The sequence below is a fragment of the Lutra lutra genome, chromosome 16 (assembly GCF_902655055.1).
Source record: "Lutra lutra chromosome 16, mLutLut1.2, whole genome shotgun sequence".
NCBI lineage: Eukaryota > Metazoa > Chordata > Mammalia > Carnivora > Mustelidae > Lutra > Lutra lutra.
In genome coordinates this window covers 5,550,551-5,574,506 of record NC_062293.1, presented here as the reverse complement: position 1 = coordinate 5,574,506, position 23,956 = coordinate 5,550,551, and the positions used below count along the sequence as shown (strand labels likewise).

Here is a 23,956-nt window from a genome sequence, read left to right as displayed (position 1 = left end):
GGAATCGCTTTCTGTATGTTTCCCGGTTCTGTTCCGGGCGTTTCTCCTTTAACGAGACAGTGGAGGGGCGTCTGGGTGGCTCAGTCAGGGAAGCGTGTGGGATATGGCGGGTCCGCAGCAGGCCTCTCCCCGCCCCCTCCCTTCTCCGTCCAGCGGGAGTCCCAGGAGGTGGCTGCCGTGTCCAGCTGGGCCGAGATCCACGCGGCAGCCCAGCTGCTGCTGGTGCCACCTGAGCGCCTGAGGGGGCTGTCACCAGGAGGGTCACGGTGAGTGCTGGGCTCCTCAGGAGGTGGGTCCCACTCCCCTACCCCCTCCACCTCCCCTACCCCCAGCCTCCCCCACCCCCTCAGGTTTGGCATGGGCCCACGTGGGCCTCAGGCCTGTTGTTCCACGTGTTCCTACCTCCTCTGCCCTGCAGGAGACCCCGTATGGCTGGGTCTGCAGGTCTCTGCCGGTGGAGAGCGCCATTGATGCCAGGTGACCCCGGGGGCGGGAGGGAGCCATGGCCAGGCCTGGCACTCTGGCACACAGGCTCACCCAGCCTGCCCACAGGGACGCCCTGGCCAAGGCCCTGTATTCCCAGCTTTTCACCTGGCTTCTGGAGAGGAGCAACGCACAGCTGGCGGTTCCTGGGGAGGGAGAGCACGTGGACACCATCACTGTCGTGGACGTCCACGGCTTTGAGGTTCGCCCTTGGGACAGGGCCCGGGACAGGGTGCCCACCTCATCCTGATCATTTGTGGGGTCAGCGCTTCCTGAGAGGGGCGCTCGTGAGCCCTTGCCCGCCTAGCCCTGAGTCGGCATAGGGGCTGCCGCTGAGCGTTTCTGCCCCGCTCTGTCCAGCCCCGACATCGCCTCTGGGGAGTTCTGTCCTACTTGGCTTTGCAGAGTCTCACAGGAGCCTCTAAGGTGGCAGAAGACAGAGGCCCTAGGATGGATCAGCCCACAGCCTCCCCTCCCAAGCCCCAAGAGGAGCAGGAAAAGGGACAGTCCCCTTAATGGCCTGAGTTTTCATAAACTCTTCACCCCTTTCTAGAAGATCCCACCTTCTCAGGGCAGGGAGAACGGGGCTAGAGCAAGAGAAGGTGGCCTCCACCCTCGTTCCCGGGTGGGCACTGTTCAGTGCCCCCTGCTCTCTCCTTTCCAGCATGCCCTTGGTGACTATGCCCTCTCGGGGGTGGGGGACTGTAGAGGACTGTGGCAAGTGTGTGTTCAAGAGCGAGCCAAAGCTCTCTGTACAAAGCCGTATGGAGTGTGGGCTCTGCGGGGCTTGCAAGTAAATGCTGGGGGCCACAGAGAAAGGAACCTGTAATCCCTACAGGAAGAATGCTGGAAGGCTTCTTGGAGACAGCGGCCTGGAGCCCTGCTTATGAGGATGTGGGATTCCAATAGCCAGCAAACTACTAGGTCATAGGAACAGACGCCTTCCAGACCACAGGATGGCTGTGACCAGAGGCCTGAAGGCTCACAGTCGTGCTGAGGCAGAGGGAGGGATGGGGGCTGAGGGGGGCCTTCGGACTTGACCCTGTCAGCCCCAGGGCACCACTCCTCCCTGAGTTCCAGGAGGGGAGTGTGCAGGCTCCCCCCCACCGCCCCGTGCCCCCACAACTGTGCAGGTGCCCATGTCCCTGCCTCTGTGCCCCCAGGCCCTGCGGGAGAACGGGCTGGAGCAGCTGTGCAATAACCTTCCCAGCGAGCACCTTCGGCTCTTCTCCAGCTGCTGTGGGCGCAGGAGGAGGTACGGGGCGCTGGCCTGGGCGGGGGCCGGGGGCGCCCAGGCCTTCCAGACCAGGGGCCATCCTTGGGAAATGGAGGGTGCTGAACTGAGAGCTCTGCCCCAAAGCCCCCTGGCCCACCCTCTCAGCCCTCCTGGGCCTCATTTTACTCATCTGGACAATGGGAGGCCATCCCTGCTCCGGCTCCAGGGACTCCCCCACGCATGTGGGCGTGCTCTGTACCTGGCCCCACGCTGGCTGTTCCCAGGAGGCCTGTCGGCGAGAGCTGCTGGCCTGGGTGCCCCTTCCCCAGCCTGTGCGGGACACCTGTCTGGACCTCCTCGTAGACCAGCCCCACAGCCTCCTGAGGCTCCTGGATGCCCAGACGTGGCTGCCCCAGGTGAGCCCCGAGCAGTGGGGGCCCTGGTGGCCAGTCTGGGCCTCTGAGAGGAGCCACAGGTGATGGGGGCCAGAAACCCTGCCCGTAGTATCTCTGCACAGCTTGGGTTCAAATCCTGTCTCTGGGTGATCCTAACCTCTCTAGGGTTCCTCGGGTGCTTGCTACAGAAGGGGCAGGGTGGTGGGGACAGTACAGGGCTCATGTAGGGCTGGTGGGGTCCCTTGGGCCTCCAGCTAATAGGGAGCAAGCCTCAGGGCCGTGGTGCCCCCATTCCACAAATACTTATTGATCATCCTGGAGGGATGCACGGTCCGGGCTGGGACACCTCGCGCTCAAAGGCCTGAGGGAAGCCCGTCCCTCTTATCAGGCCACAGACCACACCTTCCTTCAGAAGTGTCATTACCACCACGGCAGTCACCCCTGCTACTCCAAGCCCAAGCTGCCCCTTCCTATCTTCACCGTGAGGCATTACGCTGGGACTGTCACCTACCAGGTATCAGGGTGAATCAGGGAGAGACTCCTGGGTGAATCAGTGAGGGCGATGTGGCCAGGGGAGCCCCTCCCCAGAGCTGACTCTCCTGACAGCTAAGAGGAGTAAGTGAAGAGAGGCCCCTCCCAGGGCTTGACCATATGTTTCTACCTACGCCCTTGGCCCTGCACAGTCCCCGGTGTGATTTATTGCGTTCTGGTTGAGCACGAGCCTCAAGACCAGCAGGGGTGGGGCATAGTCGTGGACTTGACTCTGTAACCTCCGGGTGTCTGCTTCTCCTCCTGAGCCTTCGTTTTCCCATCTGTAAAATGGGAATGGGAATCTGTCCTATAACACTGTTGTGAGGATTAAATGCGGTAATGGGGAAGTGGTCAGGCAGGTGCCTGGCACATGGTATGTGCTCACTGAAGGGACTTGCCTTTACCCCTTCAGAGTTTCACGGGTGACAGCACACCTGGGAGGTTAACTGCTGAGGGGTGGGGTAAAGGGTAAAGGGTAGGACCATATGGCTAGTTTGAGGTAGAGCAAGTCCAGTAAGGCTTCTTGGAGGAGGTGACCCGTTTTGGTACACAGATCAGTTATACCTCTGCTCCCCCCTCAGAAAACTCTAATCACATTTTTAAAAAGCCGCACACACAAGGAGTCTGAATAAAGAAAACCACAAAACTATATGGAAGCTCACAAAAGGAAGTCTTTTTTAAGACTTTTATTTATTTGAGAGAGAGAGAGAGTGAGAGAGAGCATGAGCTGGGAGAGGGACAGCAGGAGAGAAGCAGACTCCCCCACTGAGCAGAGAGCCTGATGTGGGGCTCGATCCCAGGACCCTGAGATCATGACCTGAGTCGAAGGTGGACGCTTAACCCACTGAGTCACCCAGGAGCCCCCCCAAAACTTTTTTTTAAAGTAATCTCTACACCCAACATGGGGCTGGAACTCATGACCCTGAGATCTAGAGTCACATGTGTTTGCCTAAGCCAGCCAGGCACCCCACAAAAGTTATAATTTTGATGAAATCCAGTCTGGTTTTTTATTCGGTTGCCTACACTTTTGATATCCTATTCAGGAAATTGTTGCCAAGTCCAATGTCACGGAGCTTTCTTCCTACATTTTCTTCTAAGAGTTTTAGAGTTCCAGGCCTTAAATTTAGGTCTTTGATCCATTCATTTTGGGTTAATTTTTATATCTGATAGAAGGTAAGAGTCCAACTTCATTCATTTGCATGGGGATTTCCAGTTTTCCCCAGAGCAGTTAGCTGACAGACAAAGGTGGCCCTTTATTTAGCCCAGTGGGGAGAGGCTGGATTATGGGACAAAGGGCCCCGCCCCCAGCCCAGCCTTCTCTCTTTGGCTTCCCCTCCACTCCCCACATTGTCTCTTGCAGGTTCACAAGTTTGTAAACAGAAACCGGGATCATCTTGACCCTGCTGCGGTGGCAATGCTTGCCCAGAGCCAGCTCCAGGTACCCCTGCCAGCCCTCTCGGAGCCCCCACCCCTCCACACTGTGTCCCCCACCTTCTGCCCTGGACGCTCTTGCCCTAAGGGGTAGCCCCTGCAGCTTGGACCACGGGCTGAGCCTTCCGGGGTCTGGATGCTGTGGACTGACCCACCCTAGCTCCCCCGGGTTGGGGATGCAGGCCGGGCTGTGGGAAGCAAGCCAGCTCGGCCTCCTCTCGCCCCACGGCTGGTGGGCAGCCTGTTCCGGGAAGCAGAGTCCCAGTCCACGGCCAGGCCGGGCAAGCCCACACTGGCCTCTCGCTTCCAGCATTCCCTGGAGGACCTCCTAGCCCGGCTGGGCAGGTGAGACAGTGCCACCCATACGAGACCCCAGGGACTCGGGGGCTGCTCTGTTGCCCACATGACCCACCCCCCCCTTCCTCCGTCAGGAGCCATGTCTATTTCATTCAGTGCCTCAACCCCAACCCGGGAAAGGTGAGCTTCCCTCCCCCTCCCCTGCCCTGCACCTGGCCCCAGAGCCTTCCCATCCACCTGCCCTGCCCTGCCCTGCTCAGCAGCTCCCCTTGGCCCCCCACAGCTTCAAGCCCCCCGCCCCGCAAGCTCTCACTGGCTCTGTTCCATGGCCACAGCTTCCAGGCCTCTTTGATGTGGGACACGTGGCAGAGCAGCTGCACCAGGCGGGCATCCTGGAGGCAGTACGTACCCGCAGTGCCAACTTCCCCGTGCGCCTGCCCTTCCAGGCCTTCCTGGCCAGGTAGGGTCCCAGGATGGAGGCAGCCAAGGGCCCGGACACAGGACCCATAAGGACGGCCCCCTGGAGTGGCTGGCAGACCTGGGGTTCCTTCAGGGTGCAAGTGGACCCTCTTTCCTTGGGACCCTGAGCCTGGCCTCCACCCACCTCCTCTCACTGCTCTCTCCTCTCCCTCTGTCCCTCTGACCTTCCCTACTGGTGACCCCCTCCCTGCCCATGCCTCCACCTGCCCCTCCGCCATTCAGCAAAGCTCAGCTGGGGTCTGGCACATAGTAGGTGTGTTGCAAATCGTTGAATGACTTAGGGGCTGGGGGTCGGACAAGCGTTGGGGGAGGTCCTCACTGTGCTTGTTCTGACCTCAGTTTCCCCCTCCTCGGGCCAGGTTCCGGGCTCTGGAGACGGAGGCACAGGGAGAGTCCTCTGACCGTGAGAGGTGTGGCGCCATCCTGAGTCAGGTGCTGGGGGCCGAGTCACCCCTATCACCTCGGAGCCACCCAGGTGTGTGTGTGTGTGTGCGTGTCCATGGCTGGAAAGGGAGAGGAACATTCCAGAACAAACTCAGGAATGGGTGGTCCTTCTGGGTGGTAAGGCGTTGGAGTGGGCCTGGGTGGCAGGTGTCCCGGGGTCCCCATAACAATCAGTTGTGCTGCTGGAAGGAGGCAGGCCAAGGCCTCAGGACAAAAGCAGGGCAGGCCTCAGGACCCCCAGCCCTGGCAGCCTCACCTCTGCCCCCAGGTTCTGCTGCGGGAGCCAGGCTGGCAGCAGCTGGAGCAGCACCGGGCCCGGCAATGCTCCCAGGCCCTGCTCGCCCTGCACGGCTGCCTGGGCACCTACATCTCCTGTCAGCGCCTCAGCCGCCTCCTCCTGCCGCGGATGCAGGCTCGCGTTCGAGGGCTCCAGGCCAGGTCTGCAGGGGTGGGTGAGACTGGGGGCCTCTTTCAGGTGGTGGGGCAGAGTATGGGAGGGGTGGGGCCTCAAGAAAATCTACCTGCCCTGGGGCCCTCCTGTCAGCATCTCCGTGCAGTCTCTGCTTGAATACCCCGAGTGACAAGAAACTCACTACCTGATCGGGCCACCAGAACCTGCAGTCTTGACTCCTTGAGTGTTTTCTAGTCTGTTCTCCACTCTGCCCCAAGAATGATCTTTTAAAAGCACGAATCAGTCTGTGTGAGACCCCACCTATCTCTCCAGCCTCTAGGCCAGAATTTTATACTCCAGGCTCTTTGGATTTCTTGGTCCTAAGGACTGGCCTCCCCGTTCTCTCATAATTAACACCCATTCACCTTTACAGCTTGATGGGAAAGTCTGTGCTCATTGAACAACAGCTGCTGGTTGACCTTCTCCATTACCCTGGGCCCAGCTGGTGACCCTCAGGGATGGAGGGAGAGATGGTGCCTCCCAGGCACACTGGGGGGGATCAGGTGTGACAATGAACCTGCCACCAGTCACCCCCAAGGTAGCGGTAAAGCACTGAGAACGTGCTTTAAAGCACTGAGAAAGTGAGGGCAGTGCCCTGGACCCTAGGGGAGACTTCCAAGACCACACCCCCACTGCCACTATTTCCAAAATGTCATCACCAGCTGACCCTCGATCCCTCACACAGTCCTTCCCAGCTCCCCTTTCCTCCAGCCCCCAGGAACCTCCCATCCACTTTCTGTCCCTACCGACTGGCCTATTCCGGATGGCCCAAGTGAGTTGACTCATGCAGTATTTCCTTTCTCGTCTGGCTCACTGCGCCAAGTGGAACGTTCACGAGGTTCGTCTGCGTGGTAGCAGGTGGCCAGGCTTCGCTCCTTCTCGCCCCTGCGTGCACAGACCACACCCGTCAGCGGTCACTAGGACCGCTTCTACTTTCTGGTGCTCGTGAATGAGGCTGCTGGGAACACGAGCGTGCCGGTGTCTGCTCAAGTCTGCTTCCGGCTCTTCGGGGTCTTTACCTAGGAGTGGAGTTGCGGGGGTCATATGGTGATTCTGTGTTTGGTGTTTTAAGGGGTTATGCTCCCAGGAGCGTGTTTCAGGGTTCCGATTTCTCTACAACTTTGCTGGTACTTATTTTCCACTTAAAAAAAAAAAAGAGGGGCGCCTGGGTGGCTCAGTGGGTTAAGCCGCTGCCTTCGGCTCAGGTCATGATCTCAGAGTCCTGGGATCGAGCCCCGCATCGGGCTCTCTGCTCGGCGGGGAGCCTGCTTCCTCCTCTCTCTCTGCCTGCCTCTCTGCCTGCTTGTGATCTCTCTCTGTCAAATAAATAAATAAAAAAATAAAATAAAATCTTTAAAAAAAAAAAAGATTCATTTATGACAGAGAGAAAGAGAGCATCAGCAGAGGGGGAGGGAGGGGGGAAGCAGAGCCCCCGCTGAGCAGGGGGCCCCATGCAGGGCTCGATCCCAGGACCCTGAGATCAGAACCTGAGCCGAAGGCAGATGCTGAACCCACTGAGCCACCCCGGCGCCTTTATTTTCCACTTTTTGACTCTGGCCATCCTCGTGGGCACGAAGCAGTACCGCATCGTGGCCTTGATTTGCGTCTCTCTGATGGTTAATGAGGTTGAGCATCTTCTCACGTTTCTTGGCTTGTTGTGGATCATCGTGGAGAAATGTCCAGTCGAGTCCTCGATCTGCCTTTTCTTCGTATAGCTTGTCTTGTTGTTGGGCTGTGAGAGTTCCTTCTACATCCTAGATATCAAACTTTTTTTTTAAGATTTTATTTATTTATTTGACAGACAGAGATCACAAGTAGGCAGAGAAGCAGGCAGCGGGAGCGGGAGGGTGGGATGCAGGCTCCCCGCTGAGCAGAGAGCCCGATGCGGGACTCGATCCCAGGACCCTGGAATCATGACCTGAGCCGAAGGCAGAGGCTTTAACCCACTGAGCCACCCAGGCGACCCAAAACTCTTATCAAATACGTGATTTGCAAGCATTCTCCCATTCCGTGGGTTGTCTTGTGACGCTCTTGGTGGTGTCCTTTAACAAAGTATGTACATTTATTATTATTTTTTTAAGTGAACTCTAACACCAACTTGAGGCTTGAACTCATGACCCTGAGATGCTCTACAGACTGAGCCAGCCAACCGCCTCAAAGCTGAACATTGATTTTTTTAATTTTAATCCTGCCCACGACTCCTTTACTGAGGAGCGTCGTCTTCTCTCTGGACAATTCTCAAGGACATGATCGCTTCCATGATCTCTTATTAGATTTCCAGTGATAGCACTTGTTTCATTTTTTAGAAATTCCACTTCTTAAGTAAAAATAGGTGAGACTCTTCTCAACATGTGGGCTGATTGATTTCATCTTGTGGTGGGGCAGGGGTTACGCCGATCCTGACTTTGCAAATGAGGACGATGAAACTGAGAGGCCAAGGGACTTACCCATGACCACACTGACCAAAGTGGGGCTGGGGAGTGAGGCCTGCGGTCAGCTCTGCAGCCTGAGACCGTCATCCCCGGTGCTGAATACCTTCTCAATGTACTAGTTCTTTCAAGTGTCCTGTCCTTCCGCCGTGGCTTCTACTAAGCACCCAGGACCCTGTCGGCCCAGGGTCCGTGCATTTGTGTCTCACCTTGGAGGGTTCGGGTATCGGGTCTGGGCTTGAGCTCCTCCCCAACCCCCTTCCCGGCCTCCAGGAAGCAGACGGCGGGCGGCTCTGGGACAGCTGAGCACCGTCCTGCTGGTGGCCCGGCCCCTGCTCCGGAGGCGACAGAGATCACAGGTGAGTGTCTGGGAGTCAGGCAGCCTTGCTGGCGTCCAGGAGTCCTGGCCCGAGTGCATGAGGACTGGGGCTCTGAGACCCCGGCCGCCCCAGCTCTTCCCACTTCCCTGCTGCCAGGCCGGGGGAGGCCGGGGCCTCAGGGGGTCACTCCCATCATCCCTGCCCCCCCCCCCAGAGTCTGACTGTCCCCTGCCTGTCTGGGGTGTCTTCCCTTCATCCCCTCCAGACCTTCTCAGGGCTGGGCTGCTTCCCGGTTTGGCCGGATGACTCCATTATGAGGGCCATAAAGCAGCTCAAAGGTCAGTGCCCACACACGGCTCCCCTCTTCGGCCCCTCCCTGGCTGGACTTTGTCCCCTGGGACCATTTCTTCCTGCCTCCTCCCCAGCGCCCTGGCAGATGGGCAGTGGCTGGTGAGGGCTCCGAAGGGCTAGCGACAGGCAGCCGGCCCCTCTGGGTCCGGGCTAGTTTCTCAACTTGGGGCCAGAGGGGGTCACCGGACCGCTGAGGCAGGGAGGAGTTGCCAGGAGGCTCCCAGAGACCCCCTCACTGGGGCACCAGCTCCCCCTGCATCTCTTCCAGCAGCTTGGGCATCGGCGTGGCCAACACAGTGGCCCGGCCTCCAGGACAGCACCAGGCATGGTAGGTGGCCTGGAAGCTCAAGGGCGTCCGCTGGGTGATGAGCCTCCTGGGACCGGCACGGCTTGTGGAAGAGTGTGGGGTCGCCAGTGTGCATCCCTTGAGTCCCCCAGGAAGAGGCCTGGGCCACCCTTGGTCTCCCTCTGAGGGCTCTTGGGGTCCTATTTGTGTCCAGGATCAGAATCCTTGGTCTTTGGAGAAGTTTATGGTCCCAGGGGTGAGGAGGGACACTGGGTCCCTGTTCCCCTCCTTTAGTCCCTGGTCGATCATTCCTCTCTGCCAGGAGCTGGGGCGCTTGGAGATCCCGGCTGAGGTGGCCGTCTTGCTGAAGACCGCAGAAGGTGAGTTTTGGTTCGTGTCCCTCTTACACGACCCCTCCCTCCCTCCCTCCAGTCTCTCTGCTGTGGTCCCTCTCGGTGATGCTCTGGGCTCCCCTGAGTGCCCTCCGCCCCGGGACTGGGGGCAGATGATGAGGGGCGGGGGCGGTCCATAGCCAGCCTCCTTACCTTGGCCTTTCTGGGCTGCCTCTTGGTGCTACCCCCAGGCCATCACCATGCCTTGGATGGGAGCATCACCGAGTCCATGCCCCCTGAAGTTCCTGCCCTGGCCAGCCTGAGCCTCCCGCCCGACATCGACCAGTTCCCGTTCTCCAGCTTCATCTCTACTAACTTTCAGGTGGGCCCCCAGACCATGGCTCTTCCTGGCAGATTTCCGTGGCTCCCCCTGGACATTAGCCCTGCCGGGCAGAAGCTATGCCTGTGCCCTCTTCCCACTGCACCCATCCTTTCCCATCATGGGGGTGACGGGTGCAGCACCCCTGTTTGGAGAATACCCATTGAAGCGAAACATCTCACTCTCGGGAGTAACTAAGCTCCGTGATGCCACACCTGTGTTACACCTGTGGCTCATCCTGCTGTTGAAGTCGTGTCTTTAGAGTGTGTGTAACGATAAGGCAAATGTCCAGGCTGCCGTGTTGGGTTCAAAAGCAGGATTCCAAACCGGACGACAGAGTATGATCCCAGCTTTGTTAAAAGCAACAATAGGTGTGGGAGGGCGATGGATGTATCTGCGTAGAAAGCAAGACTGGAGGGGCCCCGGGTGGCTCAGTTGATTAATCATCTGCGTTTGGCTCAGGTCATGATCCCAGGGTCCTGGGAGGGAGCCCCGCATCGGGCTCCCTGCTCAGCGGGGAGCCTGCTTCTCCCTCTCCCTGCCACTTCTGCTCGTGTGCGCTCGCGCGTTCTCTCTCTGTCAAATGAATAAAAAAAAAAAAAAATCTTTAAAAAGGAAAAAAAAGCAAGACTGGAAAGAGAGGCTAAAATGTCAACTGTGGTCATGACTGGCAGGAAAATAGTAATGGATTTTTAAATTCTTTATCCTTTTCCATGTTTTCTGAGTCTTCTATATCCATGGACATCAATTTTCTAATCAGGAATAGCCACAGAGATGTGTCCCTAAGGTGGTTTTCCTCACCAGCCCCTCTCCATCTCCCAGGGCGCAGGCTCTCCTGGGATCCACTGGGGCTTCTCCCACAGGTCGGCACAGACCGGCCAGACTGGCATGTGCTCAGACACTGTCACCCTCGTCCTTGCAGGAGCCGGCCCTGCCCAGCCCTGGGCAGCTGCTGGCGGAGCCCCTGACCCGGCTGCATGGGGAGAACCCACAGCACGCGCTGGATATCAACAAGGTGGTGAGTGACACGGTGGGGAGGGGACAGGGTGGGCTGGACCCTAACTCCTGGGGTCCGGCTGAGCGTGGGGGGCGGGGGGGAACGCCCTGGCACGTCCTGCCCTCGCCTTGCTCCGTGTCTGCAGATGCTGCGGCTCCTGGGGGATGGGTCCCTGCTGCCCTGGCAGGAGCAGAGCATGGGCGAGTACCTGGTGCGGCAGGGCCAGCGCCGGCCGGGGCTGCGGGACGAGATCTTCAGCCAGCTTGTGGCCCAGATCTGGCACAACCCGGACGAGCAGCAGACCCAGCGCAGCTGGGCCCTCATGGCCATCCTGCTCAGTGCCTTTCCCCCCATGCCCCCACTGCAGAAGCCACTGCTGAAGTAAGGGGCCTGCTTTGTGGGGCCCAGGGAGTGGGATCCGTGGACTGCCCACCCCCACTGCAGCCCTGTGCTGTCCCCACAGATTTGTGTCCGACCAGGCCCCCAGGGGCATGGCAGCGCTGTGCCAGCACAAGCTGCTGGGGGCCCTGGAGCAGGCGCACCTGGCCCCTGGGACGGCACGGGCGCACCCCCCCACCCAGCTCGAGTGGACGGCTGGCCGGCGGCGGGGCCGCATGGCTCTGGACATCTTTACCTTCAATGGTGATGCTCCCCTTCTGCTCGGGTCTCTCCCTTCCTGCCTCAGCCCTCTGGCGGCACCCCCAGGACCCTGATCATAGGGTCCTGTCCTGCTCTGGGAGCCCCCATGGGGACAGCTGCCCCTTCCCATTGGAAGGACCTGCTGCCCCTCACTCCGGCCCCCACCGCCTGTCCCTGTAGAGGAGTGCTACTCCGCCGAGGTGGAGTCCTGGACCACAGGGGAGCAGTTCGCCGGGTGGATTCTGCAGAGCAGGTATGGGGCCCTGGGATGGGGAGTGTGGCCAACACAGACTGCTGTCCCCTCCTCATCGTCCCTGCCCACTCTCTGTCAGGGGCCTCCTGCAAACCCAGGGCCAAAGCCTGCTCCCCAAGGACGTTGGCGGGGAGTGGGGGCATGGAGGGGTAAGTGGGCAGGAGCCAGACCAGACCATAGGTTCAAGATAGGGAGCAAGAGTAGAGGTTATGTCTGTTGTCCAGATTCTAACGAAACAGGTCAATAAATGAGCACATCAGACCCCATGTGGAAGCAGTAGGTTGTGAGGGGCGAAGAGAGGAGAGTGGTCTGAGGAAACCAGTTCCTCCCCCAGGTTCTGCCCCTTCCCCAGCGGCCTCCCCTTGGGGACCCTCGGGGTGGCCCTCTTCTTGGCTGATTACTCCCTACAGCGCCCCTCTTCCCTCCCAGAGGACTGGAGCTGCCCCCCCGTGGCTGGTCCGTGTCACTGCACTCTGGGGACTCCTGGCAGGATTTGGTTGGCTGTGACTTCGTGCTGGACCTCATCGGCCAGACTGAGGACCTGGGGGACCCAGTCAGTCCCCACAGCTACCCCATTGCCCCCCGTGGCTTGTAGGTGCCAGCCCAGCACCCCTGTCCCAGCCTGTTCCTATCTCTGTTCTGTCATAGGTGACCCCCCGAGCCACCCTATCACACCCCGGGGTTCAGAGGACCTGCTACAGGCCCAGCCCCCCCGCACATACCTCACCTTCTCCCACACCATGGGAATGACCCCCCACACCAGCTTCTTTTCCTTGCCTCAGCCTGGACACCACCTCCATCCAAGGCACCCCCCCTTATCTGGGCCCACTGTCTCCCACAGAGACGAGGACATCCCCCCTGCCCCTGGCATCCAGGCCCCCTCACTGCCAGGTCCACCTCCAGGGCCAGCCCCCGCACTACCCAGCAGGAGCCAGTCAGGTAAGGCCAGAATGGGCACAGTGAGGTTGCCCGTGCGATGGGAATGGGGGTGCCGGATGCCCCATACCCCAGGGGGGCACTAACCCTCCTCTGGCCCCACAGGGGAGTCTCAGAACTCAGGGAACCTGGATGGCTTCCTGGACCACCTCTTCCAGCCAGTCCTCTCTCCGGGTCACAGGGTAAGTGTTCTGCACACACATCTGACCCCATCCCTGCCCCTACCCCCCGGGGCCTCCGCCACCTCTCCCATCTCTCCCGGGGCTCCAGTTCTGACTCTTTGGCCTGTGGTCTTGGTCCCTTCAGGATCTGGAGCAAGCCTGGGCTCTGAGCAGCCGCATGAAGGGAGGGGGCGCTGTGGGGCCCATGCAGCAAGGCAGCTACCCCATGGGTGAGTGTGGGGCCCAGCAATCCATCCAGGGTCTCCCCAGCCCAACCAGGCTCTCCAGGCAACTGGGGTCAGAGCTCCAGCCAGCACCCTTGTTGCTGGAGGGCTGGAGGGAGGGGGTCTGTGGGCCCAGATAAGGATTGACGCAGGAGGGCCCTGTTCCCTCAGTTTACCCAGGGATGATGCAGATGCCTGGATACCAGCCGGCCATGGTGCCTCCCCCTGTGCCCATGATTCCAGCAATGGGCGCAGTCCCTGCCATGCCAGGTAAGGCCAGGTGGCAGGTCCCTTCTCAGGTAGGAGCTGGAGGAAGGGAGGTCCTGCCAGGGGGGCCCGGAGGGGCCAGCGGGCGGGGGGCCATGTGCAAGCTGGGCACCTGTATGCCACCTGCAGCCATGGTGATGCCGCCGCAGCTGCCACCGGCACCGCATCCCCTGCTTCCCAGTGTGGACCCGAGGCAGCTGGCCGCCCAGCAGCAGAGCTTCATCAACCAGCAGGCGCTCCTCCTGGTGAGGGTGGGCGGGGCCCTCAGAGCGCCTCTCGGGGCCAGGTCTGCGGGGCCCAGCCCGACCAGCTCTTACCCGGCCCACCGCCTCTCCCCCCTCAGGCCCAGCAGATGACCACCCAGGCTATGACCTTGTCGCTGGAGCAGCAGACACAGGGGCACCGGCGCCAGACTCAGCCTCAGGCCCAGGCCCCTGGAGCTGCTTCCCCGACCTCACCCCCACCCGTCGCCCCCAAGCCCAAGAAGCCCCTGGCCCTGTGGCGGGAGCCAGAGCAGGAGCTGGAATCGGTGGGTGCCTGTCTGAGGGCGAGGAGCCAGGCAGGGTCTGGGATGGAGATGGCAGGTTCCAGGGCCGAGCGGCCACGAGTCCCCACAGGAGCAGGAAGATGAGGAAAAGATGCCTGGGGTCCGAGCCCCAGCGATGGGGTCGGGGGATGGAGGGGATGCTGGGGGAGGGGCAACTCGGCTGGCGGGGCTGCCACTTCACTTCCCCTTCCTGCCCTCAGGAGACCTCACAGGAGCCCCTAGAGAAGCCCCAGCGGCCCAAGAGCTTCAAGCAGAAACAGGACTATTTCCAGAAGATGGGTGAGGGTGCTTGGGGTGGTCGGGTTCCGCACAGGCCGGGCCGCGTGGGGCACACTCTCCTCCCCTGGGTCCATGTCGCCCGTCTCGGAGCCCGCTGGGCACAGCAGGGAGAGTAATCGGGCCACCTGGGGCACGTACAGGGCAGCAGCAGATCACGGTGAAGACAGCGAAGCCTCCACCCAAGGTGCAGATCTCCCAGGACGAGGAGCAGGACGAGGAGAAACCAAGAGGTGGGGGGGCCGTGGGGGGGCCGTGGGGGAGGGCCGGGCCCCGTGAGACTGGACAGGGTCTCATGTGTTTCTCCTCCTTCTGGTCAGTGCCCTCGCCCCCTCCTCCCCCCGTAGTGACGAGTCCCCCGACACAAGGTAGGGCCAAAGCTGCGCAAGAGGTGGAGGCCAAACCGGTGGCCCGGGGGGCAGGGCCCAGTGGTTGCCCTGCACCAGTGCCCCACCAGCCGGCCGAGCCGAGCCGGGAGATCCGGAACATTATCCGCATGTACCAGAGCCGCCCGGGCCCCGTGCCCATGCCCGTGCAGCCGACCAGGTGGGCCTCGGGGGCGACTGGGGCTGCCCCCTCCCCGGGGAGTCACCCTGGGGACTCAGGGCCTCTTCCTTCTCTCAGGAAGCCCCCGAAAAACTTCCTGAAGAAAAACAACCCCAAGGACGAGGCTCTGGCTAAGTTGGGGATCAGCGACGCCCACGCACCTGCGTTGGTGAGGCCCCAGCCCAACCGGGCATGGCTTCTCACCTCGAGGGCTCTCTGGGGTGAATTCGGTCTTAACCCTAGACCCAGCTGCGTGCATGCTTTGTGCCTCCCCAGACACCGTCCCCCAGCCCGGGGAAGGGCCCCGCACCAGCCGTGGCCCCTCGACCCAAGTTCCCACCACAGTTCGGGCCCTCCAGCTCCATCAAGGACAGCCAGGGTCTCTCTGACGAGACTCCACCTGCCCCCCAGTCACCCTCACCTCCACCAGCACCCCCGCTGCCTCCACCTGAGGAACCAGACAGCCCTTCAGCTGGGCCCCGCAGTAAGGACCCTTCTATCCCTCTCTGGTGGGCTTCCCTGGGGTGGGGCAGGGTTTCCAGAAGCCTCTCCGTGCGCAACGCTATAAGGTCAGGTGCTCAGGGCTCCGGACTTTGGAGCCATGGGCAAGGAGCCCCAGCTTCCGCGTTCCTGTCCCGGGCAGGGTCCAGGTAACTCTGGGGCCCATGTGGCTTTGAGGGCCTGCTCTGGGGTATTGTCCTCGGTGCATCCTGGCAGCTCCAGACTTAGTGGCCCTGCTGACGTGGTCAAGGACAGCAGGGAAAGTCTGAGGGCTGGAAATGGAGGCTGGAGATGGGATGTGAGCAGGAGGGAGGTAGCAAAGGTCCAGCGGGCAGAGCCCTCATTGGGCCCTAGGGAGGGGGACAGTCTTCTGTCCCCATGTCCCTGTCATTCTGGCTCTGGCAGCAACTCGATGAAGCCCTTTGGCTCCTCCCTCTGCCAGGCCGGATGGAGCCCATGGAGGACCAGGGAGTTTCCACGCAGCTGCTCGTGCCCTCCGGCAGTGTGTGCTTCTCTTACCTCAACCCCTCCTGGAGGTTGTTCCTGCGCAAGGAGGTGGGCACGAAGCTGGGGCCGCAGTCAGGCCTCTCCCTGGGCTGGGGAGGGGCGGCAGGCTGCGGGTGGGACCCCAGCATCCCCCCCCCACACACACACGGGGGCTGCCTTCCCACGACCCGCCTCATCAGGCCTGAGTTTCCGTCCCGGTCTGGGAGGCAGGGCTGGGAGGTAGGCGGGGGGAGGGCAGGGCACTGTCCCCATCTCTTCTCCTCGTCCCTGCTCTCCCACAGGTGTTCTACCCCCGGGAGAACTTCAGCCACTCCTACTGCCTCAGGCTCCTCTGTGAGCAGGTGAGAGCCTGGCCCACCTGCCTCAGGGACAGACACGCAGCACCGGCCCCTGGGCCAGGTTACCAGCGGTGCGAGGGGCACACAGCTGGCACTCAGAGGGCAGGCGCTGGGTCTCAAGCACTGCCTTCATTTACTTCGTCCTCAGCACATCCCTGAGAGTAAGGACCATTACTGGCTGGCAGTGAAGGGTTCAAAACAAAGCATACGCTGTCCCCAGCACAGGCCCTGGCACATAGCAGATGCTCCTGGATGCTCCCGGGATCCTGCCTCTTGCCCTACATTCTGTATCCGTCTCCCCCGCTCCCCCTCCAGGGAACTGACCTCACCTGACCCAGGAGCAGCAGCCCGCTAGTGTGGGTCGCGGGAGGCTAGAGGGAGGTGGGGGTGGCCCCAGGCTCAGGGGCCCCACATTCCCCCCTGCTCCACCCGTGCCCTCGGGGCTCTCCAGCTTCTCCATGTGTGGCTGCCTCCATGGTGAGCTCTAGAGCAGGGATCTGGTGGTGACCACTTGGCTCTGCCCCCAGATCCTAAAGGACACCTTTGCCGAGTCCTGCATCCGAATATCCCAGGAGGAGCGGAGCAAAATGAAGGAGCTGCTGGGTAGGGTCCGGCGACCCAGGGGTCGGGTGCTGAAGTCTGGGACTAGGTCTGTCTGGAGGGAGCAAACCCTGGGTGTCCCCGTGGCGGAGCCCGAAGATAGTCGGGGATCGTTCCTGCCCGCAGGAGACCTGGAGGTCGGCCTGGAGTCGCTCAGCACCACCGAGGACAGTGTCAAGAAGCGCATCGTGGTGGCCGCGAGGGACAAATGGGCCAATTACTTCTCCCGAATCTTCCCTGTCTCGGTCAGTGAGGCTGGACGTAGGGCTGGGGACGTCAGCTCCCCAGTCTGGATCCCAGCTCGCTCAGCATGGGCCTTTATGGCAGGGATGAGAGCTGGGGCAGGGGGGGCCCCAATGGGAGGACAAAGAGCAGCACCGGCCCTGAGGAGCCCCAGGGCGTCTTAGATGGTGGTGGGGACCAGGAGCCTGTCTGTGACGCAGCCACCTTCCTTCCGGGCAGGGCGAGAGTGGCAGTGACGTGCAGCTTCTGGGCGTGTCCCACCGGGGGCTGAGACTGCTCAAGATGACCAAAGGCCCCGGCCTCCACCCCAGCCAGCTGAAGACTCTGTGCTCATACAGGTGACCCTGGGCCGGGGGCTGGTGGGGGCGCCGGGCGGGGGCTGGCGGGGCCGAGCCGCCTCTCAGCTCGTGCCTCTCCGCCGGTGCGCAGCTTCGCTGAGCTGCTGGGCGTGGAGTGCCTGGGCCGCTGCACCCTGGAGCTGACCCTGAAGAGCGAGCAGCTGGTCTTGCGCGCGGCCCGAGCGAGGGCCATCAAGGCCATGATCGAGCTTTTCCTGAGTGAGCTCAAGAAGGCAAGTGCAGGCCGGGCAGGGGGCTGGCGGGCAGCGGGGCTGGGGGCCCGGTAGGGGAGCTACATCTGCTCTGGCTGGTCTCGGGGCTGACAGCCAAGCTCCGTCAAGGCGCCAGGGGTGGGACTGTGCGTTCGGGCCGGGTCCCTGGAACTGTGGAGGGCCGGGTGGGGAGGGAGGCCAACAGGGGGAGCGGGCCAGTCAGCTCCCCGGCCTGCTCACCCTCCTCCCGCCTGCAGGACTCCGGCTACGTCATCGCCCTGCGAAGCTACATCACGGATGACCACAGCCTCCTCAGCTTCCACCGTGGGGACCTCATCAAGCTGCTGCCGGTGGCCACGCTGGAGCCCGGTATCCCCGGGGGCGGGCAGGGCAGCCGGCACGGGGAGGGCAGCACATGGCAGAGCCGTGGAAGGGCCGAGGGGCCAGGTGGGTGAGACGCTGTCCTTGGGTGCCTTCCAGGCTGGCAGTTTGGCTCCACCGGGGGCCGTTCCGGACTCCTTCCTGCCAACATAGTCCAGCCGGCTGCCGCCCCAGACTCTTCCTTCTCACCAGAGAGGAGTGGCCAGCGCAAGAGTCGGCTGTGGCCCCGAGAGCCGGGGCTGGCTCAGTGGGAGAGGGCAGCGGAGGTGAGGAAGACGGGGGAGGCGGACACGAAGCCTAACTAGGAGTGGAGGATGGAAAGGGCTCGGTTGCCCCTGAGCGGCCAGGACCACCTGCTCCCTGGCGGGCAGCGCTCAGCCCGATGCCGCCCTCTCCAGATGTCTGTCTCCCCAGCAAGAGTGTGAGCCCCCTGCGGGCAGGGGCTGGGCGGTGCCCCCTTCCCGTCCCCTCCCAGTGCTTACTTGAGTGCTGTCCTAGAATAAAGCTCAATAAATGCCTCTGGACGTCCCTGGCTTCTGGTGGTGTGCTCTGCCTGCTGCTCTCGGCTCGGGCGGGGCGGGGGCCTGGGCGGGGGGCTCTGGACAGGCCAGTGGGCCCTCGGGTGGCACGAGGTCTCCTGTGCTCTCAGCACCATGCCCGCCCCCGGAGCCAAGCACGCAGCAATGACTCTGTAGCCTACATCTCTCTGTCCGTGGACGCCCACACCTACACCATGCAGGAATTTGCCCTGTACTACTTCCGGAAGCCCCAGACCTTGTGAGTGCCCCGGGCCCGCCCTTCTGCCTGGCCGTCCTCAGTCTCCCTAAAGCGGCCCTCCTGCTCTGAGCCACCAGGCCAGTGCTCTTAGCACCCTCCCTACACAACCCGTGATGGGAGCGGGAGGGCTGAGCAAGCAGGGCTGTCCTTCCTTCTGCCCCCTCAGGCCAGACCATACCCATGGAGATGCTGAGGAGGAGGCCATGGCCAGCCTGGTGCAGTACACCAAGGTGACGGGGACAGGTGGGGAAGAGCCGGGCCAGTGGACCTGCCTTCTGGCCTCTATGGATCCCAGACTCACAACCCAGTCTCTTTGGCCACAGGCTCCCATACAAGAATCACTTATCAGCCTCAGCGATGAGGACGCCAACAGGCAGGCTGTGGAAATCTTCCAGAGTAAGTGACCATAGCATCCTGTGTCCCCATATCTGCGATGCCTCGGACCTGGGTGCCAGGTCGCCGCCTGTCCTTGTCAACTCAGGGAAGCTCACTGGTGGTTGCAGAACCCCTCATAGGCCTCACTATTTCTACTCACTCCCAAGGGGTGGTGGGTTGCATGGAGTCTGTGCAGGAAGGCAGTAGCCACAGGTGCCCACAGAACCTCTCTGAGCCCTGTTTCCTCATCGGTAAAGCGGAGACTGCTCTGCTCTGCCTGGCTCGCGTGCATTTTGGGGAGCAAGGCATGAGATGACAGGGAAAGCCCTGTCTAGCGACAGCATGGGCCAAAATCAGGCCCCCAACCCAGCTCACCAAGCTTCTCATCCTGCAGCTCTGATGCGGTTCATGGGGGACCTGTCTAAGCCCCGGGGCAAGAACGAGATGGAGCTCCTTTACGACCTGCTGAGGGTAAGCATGTGCTGAAAGCTTTGGGGAGACTGTGTGTGCCTTGAGGGTCTGTTCCTGTCTTCCTGCCTGGGCCTGAGTGGCTTCCCCCTCCCCTTAGACACTAGTCATTCAGATCATCCAACAGTATTTATTGAGCACCTAGTACATGCTGGGGGCACAGCAGTGAACCAAGCAGGCTCAGTCCCCACAAGGCTTACAAGCTAGTGAGAGGAGACTTCTGGTAAACCACGACACAATGTGTTCAAGAGTAAAAGGTGCTGCGGAGACCGATACAGTAGGGAAGGGGCTGCTAGAATGCTGAAGCTTGGTGACAAGGCGACCCTGGAGCAGAGATCTGAGGGAAGCTGAGGGGAGAGGCATGTGTGCATTGGGGGCATCACCTGCAGGCAGAGGGGGGCAGGGGCGACAGTCCTGGTGACAGTGGGCCTTAGCACCAGCAAGGCCACCATGGCCGGTGTGCCCAGTGAGTCAGGACAAAGTGGAGGATGAGGCTGGAGGGAGTCGGCAGGTCCAGGTCACGGCAGGCCATCATAGGTTCCTGTTGGGACTCTGATTTCTCAAGAGACGTGGGCAGTCACTCAAGGGGGTTTGCAGAGAGACTGGCTTATCTTTTCAGGGGACGCAATCTGCCACCCCTCCCAGGGGGAGATAAGTGCCAGAGGGCGTTATTGCAATGATCACAGGTGAGGGATGGTGCAGGCCAGGCCCAGAGGTAGCAGCTGAGGGGAAAAGACTCAGAGCAACAGGGTTTGCTATGAATTGTACATGGGGTGTGACAGAGAGGTGCCAAGGATGTCACGGAGGCCTTGGCCAGAGTAAAGACCGTCTTCGATACGGGGGCCTAAGGGAGGAGCAGGTCTGGCTTGGTGCAGGAAAGTCTTTTGGACATAGGAAGTGTGCAGTCCAGACTTCCAAGTGGGGGGCGTGGCTTCAAGGGAGAAGTCTGGGCTGGAGGTCAGCACTGGTAGTCCTCAGCAGTGGGAACAGCTGAGATCAGCAGGGCGTGTAGACTGAGTCCCAAGGGCACTGAGGCCCTGGAGGTCAAGGAAATAAGGGGAGCCAGCAGAGAAGACAGGGCTGAGCACAGCCTGTAAGCGGACGAAGACAGTGACTTAGAGAGTGACCCGTTGGACACAGCTGTGTCCAAGACCGAGAGGTGGCCCCAGCCATGGCTGTTAGTGGGATTTCTTTTCTTTTCAATTTTTTTTTTAAGATTTTGTTTATTTATTTGACAGACAGAGATCACAAGCAGGCAGAGAGGCAGGGAGAGAGAGAGGGAGGAGGAAGCAGGCTCCCCGCCGAGCAGAGAGCCCGATGCGGGGCTTGATCCCAGGGCCCTGGGACCATGACCTGAGCGGCAGGCAGCGGCTGAACCCACCGAGCCGCCCCGGCGCCCGCAGTGGGATTCCTGACCTCAGCTCCTGTGTCGCCCTGCCCCCCCCCCTTTGGTCCCCACAGCTATGCCGGGAGAACAAGAGCCTCAGGGATGAGATTTATTGCCAAGTCATCAAGCAGGTGACCAGACATCCTGAGCCGTGAGTATGCGGGGCTGGGGGAAGTGGCGGAGGGCGGCCGGCGCAGGGGCCCGACCCTGCCGGCCTGAAGCCCACACTCTCCACTCCGCAGGGAACATTGTGTCCGCGGCTGGAGCTTCCTCAGCCTCCTGACCGGCTTCTTCCCCCCGTCAGCCACGCTGATGCCCTACGTGACCAAGTTTCTGCAGGACTCGGGCCCGAGCCAAGGTGCCTATGGGAGGGACTTCCCAGGCTGGGGTCTCGGCAGCTTGGGGAGGGGTTTGGAGATGCCGGTGACCCCGGCCCGCTTCCCCTCTGCAGAGCTGGCCCGGAGAAGCCAAGAGCACCTCCAGCGCACAGTCAAATACGGGGGCCGCTCGCGGCTGCCCTCCCCGGGCGAGACTCAGGCTCTCCTGGTATGGCAGGGGTGGGTACAGGAGGTCGGGCATTATGGGACTCCCTGGTGGGGACAGGGAGTTGGGGGCTCTGGCCACTGGTGGGCTGACTCTACAACCTGCCTTGGCAGAGAGGGCAGGAGGTCCGCTCGCTTCTAATCCACCTGCCAGGGGGTATGGACTACAAAACCAGCATCCGGACTTTCACGGTGAGCGTGGGGCCAGAGGAGAGGGGCTGGGGAGAGACAGGAAAGGTGTGGCATCAGTTCTGCGCACCCCGCGCACCGCAGCCTCACGGCCCTGCCCACGTGCCCCAGGTGGCGGCGGAAGTGCTGGAGGACCTGTGTCAGCACATGGGCATCACAGACCCGCAGGAGGTGCAGGAATTTGCCCTCTTCCTCATCAAAAGGGAAGGTGAGCCCCTCGCCTGGGGAAGAAGGGGGGGCAGGTTGGACTCCAGCAGGCAGCTTACCTACCGGTTGTATGCCTACGAGCGGGGCAGGTTTCCGGGCCGGGGCTGCCAGGACGTCAGGGCGGGCTGTGGACCTGGGCTCCCCATTCAGGCGAGCTGGTGCGGCCCCTGTGGCCCCATGAGTACCTCAACAGCGTGGTCGATCAGGACGTGAGCCTGCACAGCCGGCGGCTCAGCTGGAAGACCCCGCTGCACTTCGATAATCCCACCTACACCACCACCCACTACATGCAGGTCAGCTGCCACCCCCCCCCGCGGCCCCCACCAGCTGGTGGCTGGACCCCGGGCTGCAGTTTAGAGGAAGCCCGGCCCGGGTAGGGGCCCGCCAGGCCTCCCTCCCCTCACTGCCGTCCCCCCCTCAGGTGCTGCGGGACTACCTGCAGGGGAAGCTGCTGGTGAGCCCCCAGGCCAGTGCTCAGCTTGCCAGGCTGGCCGCCCTGCAGCACTGCAGCATGGCCCAAGGGGACCACCTGGCGGAGTGAGTGCTCACACAGACCCCCACCTCCTACTGCCCCCGGTCCCTGCTGTTGCTGGGGCCCACCTCAGCACATACTCCACGGCCTCTCCTTCAGTTCCCCAGCCCCTACCCAGTCTTCCAGTGCCAAGGCCATTCGACTTGCACCCTTCATGACCTTAACGTCATGGGCCTGGAGTTGTGGAGGCTACGTACACCTGACCCCCCACCCCCACCCCCCGCCACACCGAGCTCCTCGTAGGCAGGGCCCATGCCTCATTCCTAAGTCTGGATTCCCAATCTCACCCACAGTAGTCCCTGCTCATTCATTTAGCCCCTGCTGTATACCCAGCCTTGAGCGACCACTGTGTGTCCTAGGCGAGACCTGCTGGACTACTTGCCAAAGCCGCTGCGGTCGCAAGTGAATGCGTCCACCGTGAAGAACCTGATGTATCAGGAGCTGAGGCAGCTGCGAGGCTGCAGCTCCCAAGAAGCCCAGATCAGCTTCATTGGTGGGTCCAGGGCTCTGGAGTCGCAGGGGCCGAGGCAAGGGGCCCAGAAGGGAAGGTGTGGAGGGCCTGAGGAGGCCTCCCTACCTGCCCGGCCCGCCCGACCTAGGGTCCACTCGGGCAGGTGGCAGGGTATGAACGACCAGAACGCCTACCCCGGCCCCTCCGTTCCCAGAGGCTGTGAGCTGCCTGCCCCTGTTTGGCTACACTGTCTATGTGGTGCTGCGGGTGAGTCAACTGGCCCTGCCTGGACCCAGCCTCCTGGGCTTGAACCGCCAGCATCTCATCCTCCTGGACCCCTTCAACCAGGTGGGCCGGGATCCTGCCCCCGTGCTGGTCCGAGCGCCCCTGCGCCATTGTCCCATCCCCCATGGTGACCCCTCCCCGGAGAGAGGCCAAGCTCTGCTGTTTCTGCTGCCCCAGAAACTGTGCTGCTCCATCGCCCTGAAGGACCTGCACCAGCTCCACCTGCTGAGCCCCCTGGAGAAGGGGGCCCCTGGCCTGGAGCTCAACTACGGCTCTGCCCACAGCCCCCGGACCATCTGGTTTGAGCTGCCGAAAGTGAGTGGCCGGGGCCTCTGATGACACCCTGGCAAGGCGGGGGGTGCCTGACCCAGGCCCGGCATGCCCGGAGCCAGGCCCCATGTTCATGGCTCGGGGTGCTGCAGGCCCAGGGCAGAGGTGGGGGCACACTGGGGGGCCCTGTCCTCACAGGCCTGTTCCCCGGGCAGGCCCAGGAGCTGAAGGACACCATCGCCTTCCTGAGGGACAGCAGCCTTGCTCCCAACTAGTGGCAAGCCTCACCCAAGAGGGATGGGGGAGGGAGGAGATGAGGAAGGGGCCCCTCCCACATCCCGGTCCGACTGGGAAGGTCTCCCTTGGTGCTGTCAGGCCATTTCGGTTGGGACTTTCCCACTTGACTGTTCTGGAACCTGCCACAGCACAGCGCTGCTGGCCACAGTGGAGGCCACGGGACAGGAGCCGCTGCAGTCATATCAACCGAGAAGGACAACACAGGACTCCCCCGGGGCAGGGGCCGGAGTGCGGGCTGCAGGAACGGGCTTGGGCATGTGATGCTGCCCAGGCTGGGCGAGGGGGATATCCAGCTGGCCCCAGGCCCGGGCCCAGCATCAGCACGAACCACATAAGCCTGGGGGAAGCAAACGGTGAGAAAATAAAACTCTCAAGAGAAAAAGGC

General features: G+C 61.8%; 1 protein-coding gene across 1 annotated transcript; it reads left to right on the top strand.

Annotated features, from left to right (window-relative positions):
• Window positions 1–23,956, top strand: MYO15B (myosin XVB). The gene is given in 58 exon segments (XM_047706577.1): window positions 1–232; window positions 235–266; window positions 419–477; window positions 553–685; window positions 1,647–1,713; window positions 1,716–1,738; window positions 1,984–2,115; window positions 2,483–2,608; window positions 3,986–4,063; window positions 4,286–4,401; window positions 4,488–4,533; window positions 4,689–4,813; window positions 5,193–5,288; window positions 5,290–5,308; window positions 5,546–5,729; window positions 8,431–8,516; window positions 9,097–9,156; window positions 9,437–9,494; window positions 9,698–9,828; window positions 10,748–10,843; window positions 10,968–11,203; window positions 11,286–11,464; window positions 11,642–11,714; window positions 12,144–12,305; window positions 12,556–12,653; window positions 12,756–12,832; window positions 12,957–13,041; window positions 13,207–13,305; window positions 13,432–13,547; window positions 13,646–13,831; window positions 14,050–14,128; window positions 14,269–14,358; window positions 14,446–14,671; window positions 14,750–14,840; window positions 14,948–15,155; window positions 15,615–15,727; window positions 15,961–16,020; window positions 16,545–16,620; window positions 16,744–16,862; window positions 17,080–17,198; window positions 17,290–17,431; window positions 17,668–17,779; window positions 17,891–18,057; window positions 18,441–18,568; window positions 18,735–18,798; window positions 18,892–18,964; window positions 19,338–19,414; window positions 20,873–20,949; window positions 21,041–21,156; window positions 21,250–21,344; window positions 21,455–21,532; window positions 21,641–21,737; window positions 21,887–22,029; window positions 22,158–22,273; window positions 22,628–22,761; window positions 22,934–23,067; window positions 23,182–23,319; window positions 23,490–23,956. Coding segments are annotated over 58 exon segments (6,327 nt in total). The 5' UTR covers window positions 1–15; the 3' UTR covers window positions 23,550–23,956.